This window comes from Cydia amplana, chromosome 3 (assembly GCF_948474715.1).
Source record: "Cydia amplana chromosome 3, ilCydAmpl1.1, whole genome shotgun sequence".
NCBI lineage: Eukaryota > Metazoa > Arthropoda > Insecta > Lepidoptera > Tortricidae > Cydia > Cydia amplana.
In genome coordinates this window covers 11962171-11988006 of record NC_086071.1, presented here as the reverse complement: position 1 = coordinate 11988006, position 25836 = coordinate 11962171, and the positions used below count along the sequence as shown (strand labels likewise).

Here is a 25836-nt window from a genome sequence, read left to right as displayed (position 1 = left end):
GTCCGCAACGCAGAGTGGCTTTACAGTCGTGGAGGACAATTCGAATCTGAGGGCCTACCGCGAACCACGTTCGACGTGTTGCCTCTCTGTCGCATTTGTAAATTCGTACGTAAGTGTGACAGGGAGGCAACATGTCGAACGTAGTTCGCGGTAAGCCCCCTGATGTCAGTTGACCAGTTCTCGTTCGTGTATCTCGCTTGTACTGAATTGCGATCCAATTAGTATACATATACCTAACTAATAATTTTGAATGCTACTACTAATTATTTTGCTCAAAGATGACCGGCACGGTTGACTTTGCTAAAAGAAATTAGCTGGCGAAGTGTATAAGTGGTCAGTCAAAAATTATACAGTTAAAATGTCTCGATTTAGACCCCTCCGGTCGACTTTGACCACTTCCTAATAGCGATAATAATGTTACATACAAATTCCGTGTATTTGGCGTGATCGAATCTTTAAAAAAATGGAAACGGTTTCATAATAAAAAGTAGACGTGTGTCTTATTCAGCTAAAGATATTAACCATCCGAGGATAAAGCGAAAATAAATAGAATTATGTAGGTGGTATAACTCTCACATATTGTCATTATAATTAAACGCTGACAGAACTAAATCACTGAATAATATTTTTTCAGGGAAATAAAAAGGTAAGTAATACCGATCATAAGAAACCTGTAAAAAAATTGTATTCAATAAGGATATTTTTTCGTTCGAGAACAGCGCTATACACACCTATGAAAGTCTGTATTGGGATTTACTGGATTCGTATTAAATAAAACGGACTCCCAAGGTCATCCGTCTAAAATCAATACTCAAGCCTGGAAGTTGCTACATTGTATGTATGGGCCACTAGTTGCCTGAAATAAAGATTTCATTTATTCATTCATTACCCAACTCGACAATAATGTACTATTAAGTGTTTTCATAACATAAGTTTTTAATTTAAGATTTTTACGCTAGACTGCGCTATTTCGATTTTATTATAGTTTTAATATTCATTTTATCATTTATTGCTGAAAATATAACCCTCCTGAGGCCATCTTAAAGGAATCATACCAAAGTTACTTCCAGTTAGTTTATGGTGTTTATGGTGTTAATATATTATTAATTCAATATAGTATTAAGATGAAATAATAAATTAAACATAAAACATCCATAACTCCGGAATATATATGTGTGATAATCACACAAATAAATGCCTTTACCAGGATTCGAACCCGGGACCTCCCGCTTCGTAGGCAGGGTCACTACCGAATAGGCTTGGAGGCCGTTAAACACATAACATGTAATAAACATGTAAAAAGTAACTTAAACACCTACGTCGTTTGTCGGTAGATCTTTTTGCAATATACAGACACCTGACAGACACTACCTAAATGATTTTGAATTTGATGAACGTTAACAATAAATTGTTAACTTTCATTACAGTTTAAAGGACCGTCTGAAGGAAAAGGATCAAGTAAATCAATACAGATCAGTGATAATCTTGCACAAAAATGGAACAAGGAAATCATGTGAGCGGATAACGGATATTGACACGAGTGACACGACACGCTTCGAGCAAACAAACATACTGTGTTAACGAGCTGAGCCCGTACCATGAGTCATTGACAGTGTCAAAACTGACAAACGCTTTCGAGAACGTAATGTACTTTCTATACATCTCGCTTGCACTAATACACGAGTACGAATGAGATGCATAGAAAGTAAATTACGTTCTCGAAAGCGTTTATGTCAGTGCCAAACTGGTGGTAGTGGTACTGTTGTTGACGATTTGGAGATGATTGATGGCGTGTAACGCTTTTCTAACGCTTTGCGAACCATCTTGTTATTTTGTTATCTGCTTGGTGTATTTTTTTTTGCTTAAAGCTAGGAGATGATTCCTAGTCTGCACACCGAAAGCCGTGCCTTTAGATCTTAAGTAAATAGACTTCACTGCTGCTAATTTGCAAATCTAATTATTATTATCATACTCATTCATTTAATTAATACCGAGCTTAAGCAATATTATTATTAATTTTGTTATTTTGGTAGGTATATACATGTATGTTTAACGCCAAAGTCTGTCGTTCTGTATTTGGTGTCTAACTGTGGCATGCTCTCCAACGAATAGACAGATTTCAATGCGTTTTTTTACTTGAAAGCGAGTTTCCTTGCGGTTGTTCTTAACTGTGTTTGATATCGATCCAACAGTTTGAAGAGTATTCAGCTCTTTTCCAAAATGATGTAAAGCATTTATGTGCGTAGGTGGTTTTTAAATTTTTAAATTATACCTAGGTTTTAAATGTACAATAATAATTTTAAATAATATATTCCCACTAAGCTCTATAAAAAAGCGAAGTATAGCTTAACATTTTGGTCATGTCTTGAGGTCCTGAATATTCCATTGTAATAGAGTTCTTATCTCTAGACACGCTATTTTAGACTTTACACTTCAATAATTAAATGTGGGATATTTTTATTTAGATTTTTTCAGGTCGGACTTTTCCCGTTTATTCATTTACGCAGCTTAAAGCTACGCCGTTAATGTACCATTACATTACAAATAAAAGCCGGCTTGTTGCTGCGAACTTACCAGCTCACCACCTCGTTTGTCACCGACGAATGTCGCAAAACCGCTATTTTTATGCCCCTGTTTAAGAGCACATTATGGTGCATCCGTCAATTCGATTCCACCTCCTTATTTAAAAATGACGGTCACTAAATAAATACTTCCCAGCATTACCTATTTGACATACATGTTTCAAGATGAACTGACGTTTTTACGTATTTATTATGCTTGCCTAAAGGTGACAGTCCATTTCCAACCGCAGTGCACTACTGTTCATTTTACTATCAGTCCCAGTAGTGCAGCTGCGGTCAGAAATGGAATGTTACCCTAATTCAACACAAGTTATTGAAGCAGCAGTCCGTAATCCAGCCGCCTCTCTAAATATACGTGCCTAGAAACGTGAGCAAAAGGGCAGCTCCGTTTTATTGTGCAACTTTGCGCGAACTTGGTCCGTTGTAACCCCGCACTTATACCCTGTGACCGGAATATCTTCACTCAGTGGAATGGCTTTACAACTTTTTTAAAAAACTTTTCCCATATTAGCAGTTGATAACAAAGGAGACTTTTAGACTGGTACTTTATGCATCTTTAACGTCTTGATAATAGAGGGTGATAAAGGCTTTGTTTAGATATATGTGAGCACATTATATTATTTCCGGTATGCTTGGTAAAAAACCGTTATGCAAAACAAACGTTTGTTTGTGTTTAACTAAACTAATAAACAAGTTCAGATAAGCAAACATCATCATCATGCAAACTAAAAATAAATCTAATCTGAAAAGAAGAAAAAACCTAAAACTCTTGCTGGCTAGTGACTATTTTGGCGTAACGAAATATAAGTTAAAAAAAATCCAAAGACTAAACGTAGGTAACGTAAACAAATATTTAATGACGATTACATAAAGCAGAAACTAATAAACAAGTTCAGTTAGGCAAACATCGTTCTTATGCGAAAAAAATATAATCTGAAAAGAAGAAAAAAAGTAAGTAGGTATAAAGACCTAAAACTCTTGCTGGCTATCATGACGTAACGAAATATAAAGAAAAAATATTTGCAAAGACTACACGTAACATAAAAAAATATTTAAGCAAATGACGCTTAAATATTTACTTCGAATAACTTTGCTTTTTATTCAAAGCCAATGTAGTTTCGCTAAAATAATTAAATAAGGCTTACACAAAGTATAGCCGTCTACAAACATGTCAGCCGCGATCTGATCAAAGCTACGTTTTATCTGGCTGACCCATGTCCTGAGCCTTGTCATGTAAATTGGACTATGGCCCAACACAAAGCTATGTGATTAATTTGCCGCCCACACCATGTCCTCGCAACGACTTCGATAACAATAAATCGTACCTCAATTACCATAAGATCACAACTTTGTAACCAGTTTTCAGCAAAGTTCTGGAATGACCAGGAAAATGCTTGATTTAATGAACGAACCGAGGGGCAATAATGCAGTTTCCAGCTTGACTTTGTTTTTGGCACGGTCGGATTGGAGGAGGAAATTATACTATGGAGTAGAAGTAAAATTGCACTTTACCATTTTTCAGGAAAAAAAAACATAATGATCGTAACGTAAAAGATGACAATACTTAATATTGGCAATTAGTTAATTGGCAAAAAGCTTCAGGAGGAAGCAAGGTTGGTCTTAATTTTCCCATTTCATAAATCACCATCAGCCAGATTGTTATCAAAACATTTAGCAGAATAATTAAGTACTAACAATAAAATCTTATTATTGCAAAAACTGTAATAATTATAAAAGTAAGAAACTTCAAAGTTAATACATTTCACCTCTTACACGCTTAGAGGATATAACGAAACGGAGTAAATAGGCGGCCAATGGTCATATGGAGGTCATGTATGGACTGACGTTTATCTGACATGGCTATTTTTACGTTGCGTATACATTTGACGTGCCCCTCCCCCGCAAAAGTCGGCACTGTTTTGTACATATAATTACAGACAAGGCGTGTCCGTTTGGTTATATCCTCTAAGCTTGCACGGTACAAAAAAAACAACTAACTTCAATATTTTCAAAAAAAAACAATTCAATATCTATTAAAAAACATTGAACTTTTTAAATCAAACTCACCCGCCCACAAGTTTCAATAGGGCCTTAATCTTAATAATTAGGTTTATCGCCAATATGCCAGATACACTAAAGTTAGCCGGTCCAGATCAGATATCACCTGGAACCCTCGTATTGAGTTAACTTTATGCAAATTGCAAACTCGAGCCGGCTGACTATATTGACGGATTTCAAGGCTGAGCTAGCCAAATTTTGATAACTAAAAATATAATAACCTCTTGCAAAATTTAATTTTGTTGAAATTTATCTACGAAAATTGAATTCTATTCGGTTTCAAAACGCTTTGGGCTCACTCAATTTGCATCTATTTAATACTAATTCGATGACAGATTAACGTCGACCTTTTTTGGCAAGACAAAAGACCCTTTGAATCACCTCTTTCAAAGTTGTTGTTTTTTACGGGATGCCTGTGAACGTGGGGTGAATGAAGCAACAACGAGGTTATTAATAAAATAACTAAGATTGAGTTTTATAAATTGTGTAAGGTGAATAAAATAAAACAGTTTTTATAATTTCCATAAAATATAGTTTTATTTTCCAATTCTCAAAATATATACAATTTAACTAGATCATGTTATAAAATTCATCATCCTTATCGTGAGAAAAAACACGAATTTAAACGAAATTAGGTACTTAAAAACCTGAACTTTAAGTTGCGAAATAAATTCATCCTAATTTGCAAGCTCATCTAATTACTAAATAAAAGGTTTTTATTTACAATTAAGGAGGCACTTTAGGACAAGCTATGGCGATTTGTTTTTGACAACGACGTCAGAATTGCCGGCAGACTCTAATCTCGGAGAGTTATTCCGAAACTATTCTAATTTCGATATAACTCTCTCGCATTTAGTGCACGGGTTTTACCTACTTTGCTTGTTATGCGCGATGTTGTACAATAAGTACTTTGCAGCTAAAACCATTTATACTTTTACATGAAACAGTCTACCTCAAAACAAGTACATTCGTTCTTAATGTTGTTTAAAAAAGAACTTAGTCGTGGTACTCATTTATTCATAAAGCCAATATACATGTCAAATAAAATTATAATGATACAGTTGTAACTGTATCTTAAACTTAAAATTATATATACAATCATAATCGAAAATTAAAACAAAGCTTATTTACATGTCGAATTAAAATTGGAAAACGTTTAAAATTAAAATTGAGGTCAAGAAGAAAGACTTAAAAATGTAAAATTAAGATACATTTTAAAATTACAATTAATATTAAAAACAAAGCTGATTTCCGTGTCTAAATAATATTGAGGTCAAAATTGAAAAATAATAGAAAAGCAAAAGTCAAAATTTAAATTTAAAATAGTAGGTAAATACTTGGTAAATATGATACATTTTTAAATTGAGGTAAAAATAATATCGGTAATAAAATAATAATTATTCAATGTTAGTATGTATATATGCTATAGTACATATAAACAGAAGAAGCGATAATTGGAAAACAAAGTTATCAGCAACTTGAGTGTATCTGTATTCATATGTGCGCCCAACGTGCTTATTTTTAATGTTTAATACCTACCTACGTATCAATATCAATGCAGTTGAAAATATGTTTGCGAAACCATGGCAATGTGATTTTAGAAAAAAATATCTATTGTAATTTACTGAAATTAAGAAGCCTCCGTAAAAGGCATAATACATTCTTATTAACTTTCTGTCATTACATTGGTAATGTTAACCGTGCGGAAATTCTGACACTCTCCAGGTTAAGAGGAGAGAGAGGTAATTCCATTTGGGTGGGGAGTTGCGTGGACATTCTATGGAAATATTATTACTTATTCTGTGGCTGTACTGTAAATATAATCTACACACACGCGATGGTTTTCCTCACAAAAGTCAGCGCTATATAATTCGACCCGTGTGTAGTTAAGTAGGTAGGTAAATTAATTTCACGCAAGAGTCCGCCCTCTTGCTGTTGAACTAGTTTACTATAAGCTCTCTGCATGGCTAATCGAATCAAGAGAGACAAGAGACTATAGGTCTATTACCTAGAACAATTAATAGTTAACATTTAACTTTACTTTACTGACACTTAGATTTCATAATTTCCGTCAAATTTGAGCTATTTTGCGCGTCTCAATTTCACCGACGGCAAAAAGACAATAATACCTACTTATTGGATCGCGGTTTAGTCAAAATAAACGCTTGGCCCCCCGTGTAATAATAACGTATGTAAGTACGTATACTTACGATTATGCTCTGTTTCTTAATGTAAGTAAAGTTAGTAGTAAGTAACTCGCTGTTTATTAAGTAATTCTCTCGTCCAAGTTTATTTCAACTCCGTGGTACCTAATTAATTTTAAAATACTTAACTTTGCAGGCTTTGAAGTATTAATAGTTTGTTGGTTATGTACCTGTATACTTTTCAATAAAAAGCTTTCCCAGAACTTACCAACTCCGCTCAACTGCTGCACAAACAACGTTAACTACCCACGAGCAATGAAAGGTTCATAGTATTTGTTCCCCTTTTTCATTGTTTTAGGGGGTTAGTCAGAATTCAGGACAAGTTTTATTATTAACTACGGGCGAACAATCAAAAGATTTTCAAACTCTGACTTATCTTGTTTAACAAGAGACACTCTGTGTTGAAAATACCAAAGCAAGTCTCGCTTAATTGATTGCTAATGAGCCACTTCTAATGGAATTGTAGTTAAAGAATAAGGACGGCTCAAGTTATTCACAAAATCCACCTCGAAACTTTTTATCACAGAATATTTTGGACTTGTTTCTGCATAATAAATACCTAATTAGAAGCTCGGCAAAGTAATCAACGGCTCAATTAAACAGTTTGCTAAGTAAAATTGAGATTCCGGAGTTATTTTAAATTTGCGAGCGCAATACGAAATACACAACGAGGTGCCAATACCTACCCATTTAATAAAAATTACCACTAGAGTTGGGAACAAATCGGAACCAACAGGATTATTCTGACTAGGTATATGATGACTGACTGACTGACTCACAAACCTGCCTTGCTACATCAAAAGGTCCGATATCCAAACAAGGTCAAACGTATAACGACGTATACTAACTAAGTAATATGTACTTAAAGTTATTTTTCGACAACTACTTGAACATTGATGAGACTACTCTCATCTGAGATTAACCTAACTAAGCCTTGTCTTATGATTATGGGTTTACAACATAGAGGAAGTGTAAAGAGCGAAAGTTTTTACATATTACTACATGAATGTTGTTAATAATTTTGGCCATATAGTATTTGTACATTAGATATTTGCCCTCTTATCCTACTAGGTATAAGCTTTTATTCTTTTATCAGATCTGGTGGACTTTAACTCTACAAGTCTTGGCAGAGTCAGAGGGTCTCGCGCACACTTTATATTTTTGGTGCAAGATCTGCATTGAGATAAATGTGAAATGAATATCAAAAATCAAGTTAAGATTATACATCAATGCTATCCAGAACCAGAGCTAGTTCATAAGTCAATAACGTGTTGGCTGTTCGGAGTCTGCAGCCTGTGCCCAATCTAAATCTCACAGATACGGAACGAGCCGTCTGCCGGTATTCGACAAACTGTGACGTTTCACATTCAATATTGTGAAACAATCTACATTTTGGTTTGTACCAATAGAAGTAGTACAGTAAGCTGCAGAGATAACTGACCCCCTGCATAGACTATTGTTTGTAGGAGGGTCAGTTATCTCCGCAGCTTACTGTATAAAAATTTACATCGATACATACTTAGTCAGATAATTTTCCCTGTAACTTTAATAATTAGTGTTTTATACAAAAGTTATTCTTAAATTACAAACTAAATAAACGGCTACCTACGACTCGTAAAAAAGAATTGTTGTAAACTTTTACCTCTGAGCTTCTTTAGCACTGATCGGTGCATCATCAACTTAAGCATATCAACATTAAGTTCATGTTTTTAACAGTCAAAAATTTACAGGATCTTTAGCATACGAAAGGTTAATTTGCAATACCTACGAACTGAAACTAAACACTATCCATTTAATTAATAATAACTCTCTATTCTAATAGTACTGCTATAGTAGTTTATGCAACAGTGATATAATAAGGGTTCTTAAAATTCAAGGGTCGAAGTTACAAAACGAGACGTAGTCGAGTTTTGTAAAAAAAGACCCGAGAATTTTAAGAACCAATTATGAGCTGTTGCATACATTACTTTTTCTATGACAGCTGCAGCAAAAAAAAAAAAAAAGAGTTATTATTAAAAAAAAGAGTTATTATTAAAAAAAAAGAGTCATTATTTTAAAAAAATTGAGTTATTATTTAAAAAAAAAGAGTTATTATTGTAAATGAAAACATACCTCTTTCAATCAAGATGATCGGAACTTGTATCTTTAAAAAAAATAAAGCAGTTGTATTATACTCATAAGATGACTGCTAGCAGTCATCTTATGAGCCTATAGACAAATCATTCAAATGACATTGCTTTAGATATCACTGTCAGTCATTTAATTGACACATTTAAGTGCTGGAGTAGAAAAAATAATTTAAAGTTACTTTTAGTAACTGACATTGCAATCGTCTATTCACTCTTCTTTATTTTATTTAAAACAGCCAATCAGATGTAGGTTCCAAAAACGACGAATGGGCCTGTGGATTATGTGAAAAGAATTTAAATAATTTCCCTCGACATACCGAGTCAATTTGCCAACTTCGCTGATACAATTCCATGAGATTGTAAGTGGCTTTGCATTTATATTGGCTTAAAGGGTTTATAAAGAATTATTTTGGATTCAGTGTGTTATTTTAAATCCAATATATCAATAGTATAGGATAATGGAATATTTATATTTATTCCAGTTTGATGTAAATAGGTGCGTAGCGTATTGCGTACCTACAGCTACACACCTATCATCAAACAATACTTTAGGTTCAACATATACACGCGAAATAAATTTCGTCAAGAGATAGGTCTTCAGGATCGTCTCCCTAGTCGTTATCGGCCACAGCGACTGCTTTTTACCGCTGAGATGGTTGCTGATACGTTCTCGTAACAGCTGCAGGTCTAGGTAGGTTACATACATATTCCTTTTTCCGTAAACAATACAAAAGATGTATATTTTAACCAAACAAACACAAAATATATATCTGTCAACCACTTTTCATCATTGTCAAATAAGCTATACTCGCCAAATGTTTTGGGTATCGCGGAAACAAAGTAAAGTGGGTACGTACGCAGGCCATAAGAAAATTGGAGTCACCAAACAAAGGGACCCCTGGGAAGTAATCGCCCTTTTTTCTTTCGGTAAAAACCTTAACACATCGAGTGTGACTCTTGACCGATATGCCGAGCGATTCATTAGTAGGTACGGAATGCTCAAACTGTGTGGCCAATTCGAATTTACATTTCGATATCAAAATGATTTTCATTGTCATTATTCGCGCATCCATTTCCTATCACCCAATTGAAGGGAGCTTAGTAAGTATTGGTACCACAAGTTTCGTGTACACACGCAGTTTCTAAGTAATTTCAGATACAGGAACGAAGTCATCGAAATTCAACTTTTACTCATGTTTATCCTTTGAATATATTCAGGAGTTTAGCTTTAAAGTTACTTCTAGTTTATTTTGCAAGAACAATACTTAGTTAAACCTTGCAAATAGGGCTTGCAAGATATGCCATAAATAACGAGGGTCCTACACCGTAGGAGCCAGGTTACAAAGTAACTATAATTAGTGCCCAGAAGGCAATCCAGAACGTTCAGGAATGTACCACAAATACCGAAATAGAGAGTATTTAAAATAACGTTATAATAGCGTTATGGTACTTTACTTTTAGTAATAAGTACTGTTTTGGAATAGAGAGTTAATTCTTACGCTTTGCATGAATTTAAATACTTACCTAGTAGATAATTTGTGCTAGAAAATGTACCAAATTTCGATTGAATGAAATGAATAAAAAGAGTTAGTTGAGTAAAAGCTGGTTTTATCGTAGCCCCTTAACGTGGCTCTTCCTGATTTAGTCTTTTAACTTTGTCTTTCAATATCATAGATACACAAACCATTTTTCCATGATGGGCCGGTGTGATGGGCACCTTTGCACCCGGTACAGCTCGCGGAGGTCTTTCTGATTCGTTTATTTGTAGAATTAATTTAGATACTTTTAAGTTATTTTTTTAAGGACTGCATATACCTACCATTAACGAAATTTGCTGAATAAAGTATCACATTATAATTTTTCCATCCATATTGCCATAAATCCTCTTATTAGAAACGTTCGCGGAGCTCTTATGAGATCACTTCGGTCTTGCAAAACGGTTTTTCTTATATAATATCAAAACAAGGCAATCAGGCCAGTATCGTAGATGAGAAACTCGTAATAGTAAGGACCTGCCTACTCATAATAATATTGTTTTCGTCTTGGCCATAGATACTTATACTCGTATTTGAGACACGGAATAATATTACTCGTAATGTACATATTCTGTGATTGCTACCGAGTGAACCACAAAATTTTTCACCACACCAATACAGAAAATAGGTACTAACTGTAAAATATCAAACAAAATCAAACCAAACCATTCAAAATTAATGTTATTAAATATTTATCATTCAAAATAATAATTTGAAAGTCAATTCTACCAGGCCACATGACGAAAATTTGGATTTGATTACTTTGCCACACAACACATGTGGATAAAATGGAACTTTCTCATCAGTTTTTGAACAAGCTCAGCCAGCTGGTTTAGTGAGAAAGTATTTCTTGGCCCAAAAGTACTTTATCCACTTAAATTGATTGATCGTAGCAACATTAAAAGCGAACTCATGTAACGTATCATAGTAATGTATTTTCTAAATAAAGGTAACATTTGTATTGCGACGGCAGCAGCGTTGGCAGTGCGGCATTGCAGGTGTTGCAGCCACAAGAAATGGGGGAAGTCACTGAAATTTTCTTGATAAATTGAGTGACTAAATTTGAACGTTATAATTGCGACAGCAATTTAATTAAAAAAGGAAAATCCCCCACTTTCGTCTTAATGCAGGCATTTACGGGGATTGGCCATTTTCAGAAAATATGTCTACGGTCTAAATATACCGACGCTGTGGCGATAGTCCTTGTAATTCGGTTTATAATAATCAAGGAATTATTGCTAATATAATTTAATCTTAGATTATTTCTATTGACATAAAAAAATATGGATTTTCGCTTATTTCATTGTGATTGTGACATTCTTCTTTTTCAAATAATGATAATAATTTAATATTTAAGATATTTAATCTCAATGTAAATTGTAAATGTAATGTAAATTATAAACTGAAATAGATTTCATATACATATTAAAGAAAAATTGACGAAGCCCTCCAGTGGTCGGATTTAATAAAATAATTAGATTTGTTACCAAACTTGTGTAATGTACCTAGGTAATGTAAATTATGTAAAAGTAAGTGATTTTTTTAGGTTAATATGGGCATATTGCCGGCAAGATGTGCTAATACTCGTAGTAGAAAATGTTACCACATATACATATAATTTTGTACCACAGTTCACGCAAACAAATATATGTCTATTTCTATTATTAAGGCATTTCGATTATTTCTTATTCTTTCAGTTCTTACACGTGTACACGTGATATTCCTATTAGTGAGGAAATACTTGAGAGAAACCTTCGTCCAGCAGTGAACGTTTTTTGCCTAATAAGTATTATGATGTCATAACATTCTCGTTTGCAGTAATATTTTCTACTTATAATTCAAATTTTGCTTCTAGTAAAATAAATCTGGTCGTAATCAAGCTTTCAGCGGATTCATGTTAGCCTGAATATAATGAAAAGATTCTTCAATTATTTGTTAGCGGAAAATTTGCATCGAAAACAGGTCTTGTAATAAAAACAAACTAGCCACCGAAGTTGGGAACATCGGCAATTTGTTCGACTTTGTCGTTACTTTAATAGGATTTTCTCGACTACAGCAGATGACTTCGAACATGAGTTCGACGAGTTGAAAATTTCATCAACAACGCCTTTGGCTTCGTTACTAAGTTCGCTTGTTATTGCCTCTCGATTGTGTTGGCTCCACAGCAGTGTTGGCCGAACGTTAATCCCAATTACCATTAAAAATTAACCATTGAAAAGGTTAATTCGAATTAACCATTAACCATTGAAGGAAATTTAATTGTCAATTCGCATTAACATCAATTTGCATTAATATTAATTTATTTCGAACCATTAAAAATTAAAAAGAATTAATGGTTAATGCTTCACAAACCATTAAAAATTAAATCAATTTTTAATGACAATTAAAAATATTATTGATAATTATCAATTAACAAAAATATATCGTAATTTTATAAGGGCGCCCGTAATTTTTATCTAGCTAGTGGACCTCAGGTTTGGTGCAACATAGAAACACGCCGTTTGATCATCCGACTCGTCTTGATGAGCACTTGGGAGACCAGTACCCAAGATAGAGCTGATGCTGAACCCTGGGTGTACCTAGTGGAATTCAGGTTTGGTGCAACATACACACACGTCGTTTAGGCTATTCGACTCGTCACAATGAGCACTTGGGAGAGCAGTACCCAAGATGGAGCTGATGCTGAACCCTGGCTGTACCTAGTGGAACTCAGGTTTGGTGCAACATAGACACACGCCGTTTAGGCTATTCGACTCGTCACAATGAGCACTTGGGAGAGCAGTACCCAAGATGGAGCTGATGCTGAACCTTGGCTGTACCTAGTGGAACTCAGGTTTGGTGCAACATAGACAAACGCCGTTTTGGTCATCCGACTCGTCTTGGTGAGCACTTGGGAGAGCAGTACCCAAGATAGAGCTGATGCTGAACCCTGGCTGTACCTAGTGGAACTCAGGTTTGGTGCAACATAGACACACGCCGTTTAGGCTATTCGACTCGTCACAATGAGCACTTGGGAGAGCAGTACCCAAGATGGAGCTGATGCTGAACCTTGGCTGTACCTAGTGGAACTCAGGTTTGGTGCAACATAGACAAACGCCGTTTTGGTCATCCGACTCGTCTTGGTGAGCACTTGGGAGAGCAGTACCCAAGATAGAGCTGATGCTGAACCCTGGCAGTACCTAATGGAACTCAGGTTTGGTGCAACATAGACAAACGCCGTTTTGGTCATCCGACTCGTCTTGGTGAGCACTTAGGAGAGCAGTACCCAAGATAGAGCTGATGCTGAACCCTGGCTGTACCTAGTGGAACTCAGGTTTGGTGCAACATAGACACACGCCGTTTAGGCTATTCGACTCGTCACAATGAGCACTTGGGAGAGCAGTACCCAAGATGGAGCTGATGCTGAACCTTGGCTGTACCTAGTGGAACTCAGGTTTGGTGCAACATAGATAAACGCCGTTTTGGTCATCCGACTCGTCTTGGTGAGCACTTGGGAGAGCAGTACCCAAGATAGAGCTGATGCTGAACCCTGGCAGTACCTAATGGAACTCAGGTTTGGTGCAACATAGACAAACGCCGTTTTGGTCATCCGACTCGTCTTGATGAGCACTTGGGAGAGCAGTACCCAAGATAGAGCTGATGCTGAACCCTGGCAGTACCTAATGGAACTCAGGTTTGGTGCAACATAGACAAACGCCGTTTTGGTCATCCGACTCGTCTTGATGAGCACTTGGGAGAGCAGTACCCATGTTAGAGCTGATGCTGAACCCTGGCTGTACTTAGTGGAACTCAGGTTTGGTGCAACATAGACACACGCCGTTTTGGTCATCCGACTCGTCTTGATGAGCACTTGGGAGAGCAGTACCCAAGATAGAGCTGATGCTGAACCCTGGCTGTACCTAGTGGAACTCAGGTTTGGTGCAACATACACACACGCCGTTTTGGTCATCCGACTCGTCTTGATGAGCACTTGGGAGAGCAGTACCCAAGATAGAGCTGATGCTGGACCCTGGCAGTACCTAGTGGAACTCAGGTTTGGTGCAACATAGACAAACGCCGTTTTGATCATCCGACTCGACTTGATGAGCACTTGGGAGAGCAGTACCCAAGATAGAGCTGATGCTGAACCCTGGCAGTACCTAATGGAACACAGGTTCGGTGCAACAGAGACAAACGCCGTTTTGGTCATCCGACTCGTCTTGATGAGCACTTGGGAGACCAGTACCCAAGATAGAGCTGATGCTGAACCCTGGCTGTACCTAGTGGAACTCAGGTTTGGTGCAACATAGACACATGCCGTTTTGGTCATCTGACTCGTCTTGATGAGCACTTGGGAGAGCAGTACCCAAGATAGAGCTGATGCTGAACCCTGGCTGTACTTAGTGGAACTCAGGTTTGGTGCAACATAGAAACACGCCGTTTTGGTCATCCGACTCGTCTTGATGAGCACTTGGGAGACCGTACCCAAGATAGAGCTGATGCTGAACCCTGGCTATACCTAGTGGAACTCAGGTTTGGTGCAACATAGACACATGCCGTTTTAGTCATCCGACTCGTCTTGATGAGCACTTGGGAGAGCAGTACCCAAGATAGAGCTGATGCTGAACCCTGGCTGTACTTAGTGGAACTCAGGTTTGGTGCAACATAGACAAACGCCGTTATAGTCATCCGACTCGTCTTGATGAGCACTTGGGAGAGCAGTACCCAAGATAGAGCTAATGCTGAACCCTGGCTGTACCTAGTGGAACTCAGGTTTGGTGCAACATAGACACACGCCGTTTTGGTCATCCGACTTGTCTTGATGAGCACTTGGGAAAGCAGTACCCAAGATAGAGCTGATGCTGAACAGCTGGCTGTACCTAGTGGAACTCAGGTTTGGTGCAACATAGAAACACGCCGTTTTGGTCATCCGACTCGTCTTGATGAGCACTTGGGAGACCCTACCCAAGATAGAGCTGATGCTGAACCCTGGCTATACCTAGTGGAACTCAGGTTTGGTGCAACATAGACACATGCCGTTTTAGTCATCCGACTCGTCTTGATGAGCACTTGGGAGAGCAGTACCCAAGATAGAGCTGATGCTGAACCCTGGCTGTACCTAGTGGAACTCAGGTTTGGTGCAACATAGACACACGTCGTTTTGGTCATCCGACTTGTCTTGATGAGCACTTGGGAGAGCAGTACCCAAGATAGAGCTGATGCTGAACCCTGGCTATACCTAGTGGAACTCAGGTTTGGTGCAACATAAGCCCACGCTATTTAGGTCATCCGTCACATCTTGAACCTGCAGGTACTGCCAGGGTTCAGCATCAGCTCTATCTTGGGTACTGCTCTCCCAAGTGCTCGTCAAGATGTGACGGATGACCAAAACGGCGTTTGTCTATGTTGCACCAAACCTGAGTTCTATTAGGTACTGCCAGGGTTCAGCATCAGCTCTATCTTGGGTACTGCTCTCCCAAGTGCTCATCAAGACGAGTCGGATGACCAAAACGGCGTTTGTCTATGTTGCACCAAACCTGAGTTCCATTAGGTACTGCCAGGGTTCAGCATCAGCTCTATCTTGGGTACTGCTCTCCCAAGTGCTCATCAAGACGAGTAGGATGACCAATACGGCGTGTGTCTATGTTGCATCAAACCTGAGTTCCACTAGGTACTGCCAGGGTTCAGCATCAGCTCTATCTTGGGTACTGCTCTCCCAAGTGCTCATCAAGACGAGTCGGATGACCAAAACGGCGTTTGTCTATGTTGCACCAGACCTGAGTTCCATTAGGTACTGCCAGGGTTTAGCATCAGCTCTATCTTGGGCACTGCTCTCCCAAGTGCTCATCAAGACGAGTCGGATGACCAAAACGGCGTTTGTCTATGTTGCACCAAACCTGAGTTCCATTAGGTACTGCCAGGGTTCAGCATCAGCTCAATCTTGGGTACTGCTCTCCCAAGTGCTCATCAAGACGAGTCGGATGACCAAAACGGCGTGTGTCTATGTTGCACCAAACCTGAGTTCCACTAGGTACTGCCAGGGTTCAGGATCAGCTCTATCTTGGGTACTGCTCTCCCAAGTGCTCATCAAGACGAGTCGGATGACCAAAACGGCGTTTGTCTATGTTGCACCAAACCTGAGTTCCATTAGGTACTGCCAGGGTTCAGCATCAGCTCTATCTTGGGTACTGCTCTCCCAAGTGCTCATCAAGACGAGTAGGATGACCAATACGGCGTGTGTCTATGTTGCATCAAACCTGAGTTCCACTAGGTACTGCCAGGGTTCAGCATCAGCTCTATCTTGGGTACTGCTCTCCCAAGTGCTCATCAAGACGAGTCGGATGACCAAAACGGCGTTTGTCTATGTTGCACCAGACCTGAGTTCCATTAGGTACTGCCAGGGTTTAGCATCAGCTCTATCTTGGGCACTGCTCTCCCAAGTGCTCATCAAGACGAGTCGGATGACCAAAACGGCGTTTGTCTATGTTGCACAAAACCTGAGTTCCATTAGGTACTGCCAGGGTTTAGCATCAGCTCTATCTTGGGCACTGCTCTCCCAAGTGCTCATCAAGACGAGTCGGATGACCAAAACGGCGTTTGTCTATGTTGCACCAAACCTGAGTTCCATTAGGTACTGCCAGGGTTCAGCATCAGCTCAATCTTGGGTACTGCTCTCCCAAGTGCTCATCAAGACGAGTCGGATGACCAAAACGGCGTTTGTCTATGTTGCACCAAACCTGAGTTCCATTAGGTACTGCCAGGGTTCAGCATCAGCTCTATCTTGGGTACTGCTCTCCCAAGTGCTCATCAAAACGAGTCGGATGACCAAAACGGCGTGTGTCTATGTTGCACCAAACCTGAGTTCCACTAGGTACTGCCAGGGTTCAGCATCAGCTCTATCTTGGGTACTGATCTCCCAAGTGCTCATCAAGACGAGTCGGATGACCAAAACGGCGTTTGTCTATGTTGCACCAAACCTGAGTTCCATTAGGTACTGCCAGGGTTCAGCATCAGCTCTATCTTGGGTACTGCTCTCCCAAGTGCTCATCAAGACGAGTCGGATGACCAAACCGGCGTTTGTCTATGTTGCACCAAACCTGAGTTCCATTAGGTACTGCCAGGGTTCAGCATCAGCTCTATCTTGGATACTGCTCTCCCAAGTGCTCATCAAGACGAGTCGGATGACCAAAACGGCGTTTGTCTATGTTGCACCAAACCTGAGGTCCATTAGGTACTGCCAGGGTTCAGCATCAGCTCTATCTTGGGTACTGCTCTCCCAAGTGCTCATCAAGACGAGTCGGATGACCAAAACGGCGTTTGTCTATGTTGCACCAAACCTGAGTTCCATTAGGTACTGCCAGGGTTCAGCATCAGCTCTATCTTGGGTACTGCTCTCCCAAGTGCTCATCAAGACGAGTCGGATGACCAAAACGGGGTTTGTCTATGTTGCACCAAACCTGAGTTCCATTAGGTACTGCCAGGGTTCAGCATCAGCTCTATCTTGGGTACTGCTCTCCCAAGTGCTCATCAAGACGAGTCGGATGACCAAAACGGCGTTTGTCTATGTTGCACCAAACCTGAGTTCCATTAGGTACTGCCAGGGTTCAGCATCAGCTCTATCTTGGGTACTGCTCTCCCAAGTGCTCATCAAGACGAGTCGGATGACCAAAACGGCGTTTGTCTATGTTGCACCAAACCTGAGTTCCATTAGGTACTGCCAGGGTTCAGCATCAGCTCTATCTTGGGTACTGCTCTCCCAAGTGCTCATCAAGACGAGTCGGATGACTAAAACGGGGTTTGTCTATGTTGCACCAAACCTGAGTTCCATTAGGTACTGCCAGGGTTCAGCATCAGCTCTATCTTGGGTACTGCTCTCCCAAGTGCTCATCAAGACGAGTCGGATGACCAAAACGGCGTGTGTCTATGTTGCACCAAACCTGAGTTCCACTAGGTACAGCCAAGGTTCAGCATCAGCTCCATCTTGGGTACTGCTCTCCCAAGTGCTCATTGTGACGAGTCGAATAGCCTAAATGGCGTGTGTCTATGTTGCACCAAACCTGAGTTCCAGTAGGTACCTACTGCCAGGTTTCAGGGTCATTTTGTTGTCTCATTTTAAAATATCACGACCTGATAATTCACTGAAGCTTGTATTCATATGCTTATTTTTAATTTTAATACCTAGCTCCAAGTTTCTAAGCAATAGTAACATTAATTATTAGTTTATGAAAAAATTGATTTAATTGCATTAAACGTTAATTTAGATTGACAATCAATGTAATTAAACGCCTCAAAATTCAATTCTAATTAACTTAATTTAAATTGATGCGTAATGCAATTGACTAATTGCGGATTTAATGGTTAATGGAAATGATTAATTGTTAATTAGAATTACACATTACGGCCAACACTGCTCCACAGTCGTTTATTCTCAAATTATGTTTCTTGACAACTTATCGTTCATTTCTATTACAAACGATTTCTGTGGAGTATTGTGTGCAACGAATACATAAAATAAAATAAAATAAAAAAATAAAAAATAAAGGTTGTCTGGAAGAGATCGCTTTTTAGCGATAAGGCCGCCTGTTGTTTACCTCTGCTTGTATTTCTGTTTTATTTTGTATTGTCTTCTTTTAGTGAGGTGTGCAATAAAGAGTATTTGTATTGTAATATAATATTTGCTACGCGTTATTAACAAAGAGTTCCGGAATTCCGGAATTTCGAAATTCCGGAATCTCGGACAAATTTTCCGATATTACAATTCCGGAATTGAAACCACTGAATTTCGAAAATTCCGGAATTGGATTTAATTTACTTTTATTAGATTTTAATACGTTACTACTGAATATTTCCAAGAAAACTCTACGCGAAACTTTTGATTTAAAATTATTCAATATTTGGATATTTTATTCTCAATTCAGAAGAAGGTTTCCTCAATGAAAGATTTCGGATCCTGAAGCAGCTTATATTCTGCAACAAAACAACCTTAACTCGGGAACAAATAATCGTCATAAACACAATAAATGCCCTTACCGAGATCGGAACCCTAGGAACCGAAACCGTTATACATATTTAGACATTATATAAAATTAGGCATATAGCCGTGTTGCGTCTAGTGCCTAGTTCGTAGTATTTAGATGAATCCAGGAGATCTAGACTGCTGAATAAAACGATAGCGGACTGTAAACACTATTTTTAATTACTGGTAGTTACAAAGATATTCTTATTATTTATAATTAATTTGGACGCGACGCGATATGTGTGCGTTCCGCGAGCCGTTATTTCGATTCTGCCCGTCCCCCCGCGGACCGGTCCCCGGGCCCGTCGCCGGCTAACCGGTCCGGTGACGTGACGTCATCGCTGTTGCTGTGGAGTCAATTTGATGCGGCGGCGGTATTGTTACCAACATATACTCCCGGCATTGAAGAGCTTGGGTCTTCAAGATCTTGGATGGGTAGAGGACAAATTGTGTTGAAGGCCCGACGAATGACTCCCTTTTTCGTCTTTATGTCGGCTACTCTTGCGATGCCATCTCTGCCAGGCAGTACTTGGACGATGCGGCCGAGCAGCCACATAAGCGGCGGTAGATTCTTGTCCTTGATTACTACCATGGTTCCGACGTCGAGTTTGCCCCTTGAGCTCTGCCATTTGGTTCTCTGTTGCAGGCCAGAAATATACTCAGTGGAGAACCTGTTCCAGAAGTGCTGTTTAAGGAACTCGATGCGCTGGTACCTTTGAAGTGAGGTAATCTTTAGGTTGGTGAGCTGAGGGTAAGGCAAAAACGTGAGAGGCCTTCCAATTAAGAAGTGAGATGGACTTAAAAAGGATAGATCAGATGGATCATTAGAAAGTGGCGTAAGAGGACGTGAGTTTAAAATCGCTTCGATCTTTACTAAGCACGTAGCCAATAATTCATAGGTGAGATGTGTAAGACCTAGGGTTCGTCGCAGGTGGTACTTTACGGACTTCACGGCAGACTCCCAGATTCCTCCAAAGTGAGGTGTGTATGCTGGGATGAAAGAGAAATTGATTTGCGCGTCGGCCATATCTGCCGCAAAGTCTTGTTTTAAGAGATTTGAGAGCTCATTGAAGGTACCAACAAAGGTCGTGCCATTATCTGAGAAGATTACCCTTGGCTTGCCACGACGACCAATAAATCGGTTAAGAGCTGCCATAAAGGCTTCCTTGGTCAAATCCGAAACAAGCTCCAAATGAAGTGCCTTGGATGCTAAACACACAAATATGCAAATATAGGCCTTTACATGCCTACACCCTCTACCTTTGCGGTCAGCTATAAGAATTGGACCGGCGTAATCGGTGCCTGTTTCAAGGAACGGATATTCAAGGTGCAACCTTTCTTTCGGCAAGTTACCCATTATTGGTTGCACTGTTTCACCTTTCAATCGAACACATTTGAGACAAGTATGGACAACCTGTTTTGCTAAGTTTCTTCCTCCGAGCGGCCAGTAGTTAAGTTTTATAGTCGCTAGAAGTAATTGAGGAGGCGCGTGAAGTAGACGTAAGTGGAACATTTTAAAAAGCAACCTTGCGAGATGATGCTTACTACAGATGACTATAGGATGCTTTGTGCCATAGTCATAATATGGGTTAACCAGTCGACCCCCGACTCTAATAAGCCCTGAATCAAAAAATGGCGATAGCGAACTAAGCCGGCTTTTCTTTGGCAATGGTTTTCCTGTTTTAAGAAGCTCATACTCGTCAGGAAATGAGTCTTGTTGGGACCTGCGAAGAAGTAGAACTGAAGCCGATTCTAGCTCAACTAAGTTAAGACCACCGGTTGTCTTAGTATTTTCTTTTTTACAATTGTGTATGAATCTATGAATATACGCTATTACCCGTTGCAATTTTGAATAAGATGATTTGTTTTTAATTAAATGTTCTATTTGGTTATCAGCGTTATTAGGGGCGGGACATGCGACAAATGCCTTGGCCGGTAACATCTCTGGCAGTGGAGACTGGTTACCAGACTTTGGTGCAGTCGGCCAATAGGCCATGTCCTGTTTCAAGAAGGATGGTCCCGACCACCACAAGGAAGAGTTCATTATGAGGTCGGCACCTAAACCTCGAGACACCAGATCTGCAGGATTCTCCTTTGAAGGCACGTAGCGCCAAGAAGCGGCTCTGGAGCTTTCCTGGATCTCTGATATCCGGTTTTTGACAAAAGGACGTAATGAACAAGGAGAAGATGATAGCCAACCCATGACTATCATCGAGTCACACCATAATACGCAATGGTCTGGTTTCCGGGTAAGTGACTCAAGAACCTTTGTACACAATCTTACGCCTAATAAGGCCCCGCAAAGCTCGAGACGCGGAATAGTTGTGACTTTAATCGGCGCGACTTTACTTTTAGATGCCAGTAGGTGAACACTCACTGAGCCATCCCCGGCCACGGAGCGGACGTACAGGCAAGCTCCGTATGCTTTCTCCGACGCATCAGTGAAGACGTGGAAATCAACAACCGTAGGAGTATTGCACAAGACCCAGCGAGGTATATGGATATTATTAAGATAAGGCAGAGTTTTTACAAAGTCTTCCCAGGATGTAAGTATGTCTCCTGTAAGCGGATCATCCCAAGAACACTGGTTTACCCAAAGTTTCTGCATGATTATTTTCGCCTGCACGATACAAGGCGTTACTAATCCTAAAGGGTCAAAAATTTGGGCTATGACTGAAAGAATGTGTCTTTTAGTGACTACCTTTGGTAACGAGATGTCTATGCGAAATGTGAGACTGTCTTGAGCGCATCTCCAATTAAGGCCTAATGTTTTAGACAGCTCGTTCTCGCTGAGATCCACACATTCTGTCAGACAAGAATCCTCACCAACGGCTTTAAGAATCTCTTTATTATTAGACTGCCACTTACGCAAGTGGAATTGAGCATTTTCCAGCGTATCTATTACATTACGACATAGTGCCACAGTATCATCTATAGAATGAGAGCCAGATAGGAAGTCGTCTACATAAAAATCCCTGGCGATCGCTTCCTTCGTTTGCTTGTCACTGGACTCTTGTGATAGCTGTAAGAGGCACCGTGTACTCAGAAACGGAGCTGATGACGTCCCGTAAGTCACGGTATTAAGGGAATAAATTTTAAGCGGCTTTGAAGGGTCTGCCCTCCATAAGATCAACTGAAGTTGACGTTGTTCGTCGTCCACAAGAATTTGCCGATACATTTTCTCGATGTCAGCTGACACTACATATTTATGTTGACGAAACCGTAGTAAAATGGAAAATAAGTCGTCCTGAACCCTGGGTCCTATTAACTGGATGTCGTTAAAAGATTGTCCTGATGTAGTGGCAGCTGAAGCGTCGAATACCACACGCAGCTTAGTAGTCGTGCTAGACTCTCTTAACACGGCGTGGTGGGGCAAATAATACGACGGTAATGAACTGCAAGGCAAAGTTTCACTCATGTGACCCAAAGCCTCATATTCCTCCATGAAATTTACATAGCGCTCCTTTAATAAGGAGTCCCTATCTAACCTGCGTTCGAGAGATAAAAACCTACGCTTGGCCATCCCGTACGAGTCTCTTAAAGCATCGGGAGATTCCTTAAGAGGAACGGTAACCACAAAACGTCCGTTTTTATCTCTCTTAGTAGTTTTATTAAAAAGTTCTTCACATGTGTTTTCGTCCGATGTGAAGTCATGTTTCGGGGATATGGTATCAAGTTCCCAAAATTTCGTAAGAGTCGTGTCAGTTTGTTTGTCAGTCAAGAACAAGCAAACTGGTTTGACAGAGGCTGGTTGATCTATGGCGCCTACTAAGAGCCAACCTAGCCTTGTCTCAACGAGGAAGGGATCATCATCTTTGCCTAAGATAATGCGATTGGTGCCGAGAACTCTCCAAAAGATTTTAGCCCCAAGAAGAATCTCAATGTCAGCGGGTTCAGTGTATGAAGGATCGGCGAGGCAAATTCCCGAAGGTATGGGTACGTCCGTTGCGTCAATGTATGTATAAGGTATTGGTGACGTAATGTCGGACAATATGCTGCACTTTATGTCAGTGCTATAACCCCCATCATATGACTCCAATTTAAGAGAGCATGATTGGGTGATATTTGATTCATGCTTCTCAAGCATGGACACTGTAGTGTTGACATTTTTAACCGGCAGATTCAGTTTCTTAGATAAGTCCCTAGTTATGTAATTAGATGTACTGGCATTATCTAATAAGACCCTGGCGCTGTGCAATTTTCCCTCACTATCGCGCACCTTGACTAGGGCTGTTGAAAGCAAGACATGCTCGGATTCATCAACATTGTGGGCACTCGCGGAAAAGGCTAAGTGTTCTGACGCGGTCTTAGGTTCCGTATGGACGTGAAGAAGTGTGTTATGCTTGGTCTTGCAATACTTGCAGTGACTAAGTTTGCACTTACTGTCGTTATGACCGGGACGTAAGCAATTTAGGCATACCTTAAATTCCTTTGCCTTAACCACGCGTTGTTCTACTGGCAAAGCCCTGAAATTTTCGCAATTGAAGACGTAATGAGCTTTATTACATAAAGGGCAAGTTACGTTATATGTTTTAGGTTTACTAACGTTACTTGCTAAAGCCAGAAGGCTTTTTGGTTTATTGTTGACAGACGTGTCCGTCCTAACCCTGTTATGCTTGGCTTCTTCTAAAGTTTCCAAAAGATTGCACCTATTGGTAAGAAATGTTATAAAATCGCTAAGTGCAGGAGGGTTTGTCAACTGATTCCTATGTTCTTCCCATTCCCTACTTGTAATTCCGTCTAATTTGGCTGCCATTATGTGGATAATTAATGTATCCCAATGCTGTACGGGCTGGTCTAAAGTTGCTAAGGCATTTAAATTCTTTTTTGTGTTGTCAACAATCTGGCGCAAGGCTACACTTGACTCTTTATGCACCTGTTCAATATTAAAAAGTGCCTGCACGTGATTATTGACAAGCAACTGTTTGTTGTCGTATCGTTCACAAAGGAGTTTCCAAGCGGCATCGTAGTTATCCCCCTTAAAGTCCAAGCTCCTAATTACCAAAGCCGCGCTTCCATGAAGAAAGGCGCGTAGGTAGTGAAACTTGTTAATATTGTCGATACTTGTCTCAGAATGAATTAAGGAAACATAAATGTCTTTAAACTCCAGCCAATTCTGATAACCACCGCTGAAGTGCGGCAAATTAATTTTTGGCAACCTTACATTGTTGTGCTTATAAGACACTACTGTTGGGCATTCATTGGAGCCTACCTCGGATTGAACCTCCTTGGCGCGATGGCTGCGGTGCCTGTCCACCAGCTCCCGAGCGGCGGCAATCTCTTTGTAGTAAGACCGCTCGAACAGCTCGCGTTCACCATATTGCTCGGCAGGATCCTCAGCCAGCATCTCCAATTCGCTCTGGTAAGTATCAAAAGAGTTGTATGAATCATCAAGTTTTTTAATACGCATGTCTAATTCCACTAACTGCGAATCACTGAGTTGATCACAAGTTTTCGCAGTATTTAAGTAAGCGATAAACTGTGCAAGCTTAGCCTTAATTGAAGCGCGCTTCTTTATTAATTCTTTGCATCTAGCCTCGGTAGTCATTATGCAGTTATAAGAATTAAATGAAGCAACTGCTAATTATTATAAGCGCTAAGCACTACCCTGTTAAAAACTAATAGCAACAATTTTCAATTTTTAATTTACGGCGAAAATTTAGAACCCTGATGATAATCTATTAGCAACGTAAAAATAACAATGTAACTTTTGCCTGTGCACTTTTTGCAGGCGCTGATACTTTCCTATGTCCGACACAACTTATGCTATTGCTAAAAAATTTGATCAGGCATTCAACTTTTACTATACAATAATTATTATAGGTATACCCACCTATGAAAATAGATATGGAATATTTTATGGAATGTTCAATGACTTAGCAATATGAATGTTAACTATGATTATAATATGTGAATGTAATGGATTCGTAAGCGAATTGGATTACTGTTATGCTGATTTTACTTATGGCCGAATACAATGAAATATTCGTTATCTTATTGTTTACTGTATATAATTTAAGACTTTACTTAAACGTGTATTTTACGACTAAAACTAATAATTGTAAACAATAAGATTTCGTTGAATATGTATATGATTTTATGTATATATAAAATATTATGTTTAATTATATGTATAAATTATGAACGTAAAGCGATTTTAATGTACCTATTGATTTTATTTACTTCAAATTATGATTGAAGCGAAATTGTTACTTATTTATGAATTGACAATGAATGAAATAATAAAAATGCTATTTATGTCGTAATGTTATTGAGATCGAAGCAATGTTAAGCAACACAATTACGCTGACGTTATTTTGAAAATGATCTTGT

The 25836-nt window shown here is 39.2% G+C and overlaps 2 protein-coding genes across 4 annotated transcripts in view; one reads left to right on the top strand and one right to left on the bottom strand.

Moving 5' to 3' along the window:
• Positions 1 to 25836, top strand: part of LOC134662809 (CD151 antigen-like) — a 227749-nt gene that overhangs the window by 112556 nt on the left and 89357 nt on the right. The window lies entirely within an intron of this gene.
• LOC134662546 (uncharacterized) lies at positions 19673 to 24855 on the bottom strand. Of its 3 annotated transcripts, none has more exons than XM_063518807.1 (2): positions 24716 to 24823; positions 19673 to 20174 (listed from the first exon to the last, which is right to left on the bottom strand). In XM_063518807.1, exons 1-2 carry the CDS (start codon positions 24820 to 24822, stop codon positions 19859 to 19861), a joined length of 423 nt encoding a protein of 140 aa, XP_063374877.1. In that variant the 5' UTR covers position 24823; the 3' UTR covers positions 19673 to 19858. The 3 variants fall into 3 exon arrangements, with proteins under 3 accessions (XP_063374877.1, XP_063374876.1, XP_063374875.1); XM_063518806.1 differs by having other exon boundaries at positions 19677 to 20216; positions 24716 to 24831; XM_063518805.1 differs by having other exon boundaries at positions 19695 to 20712; positions 24716 to 24855.

Bases quoted from the DNA above. Each gene is read 5' to 3' on its own strand.
- LOC134662546 (XM_063518805.1), bottom strand. From the start codon at position 20,659: ATGGCAGCTCTTAACCGATTTATTGGTCGTCGTGGCAAGCCAAGGGTA.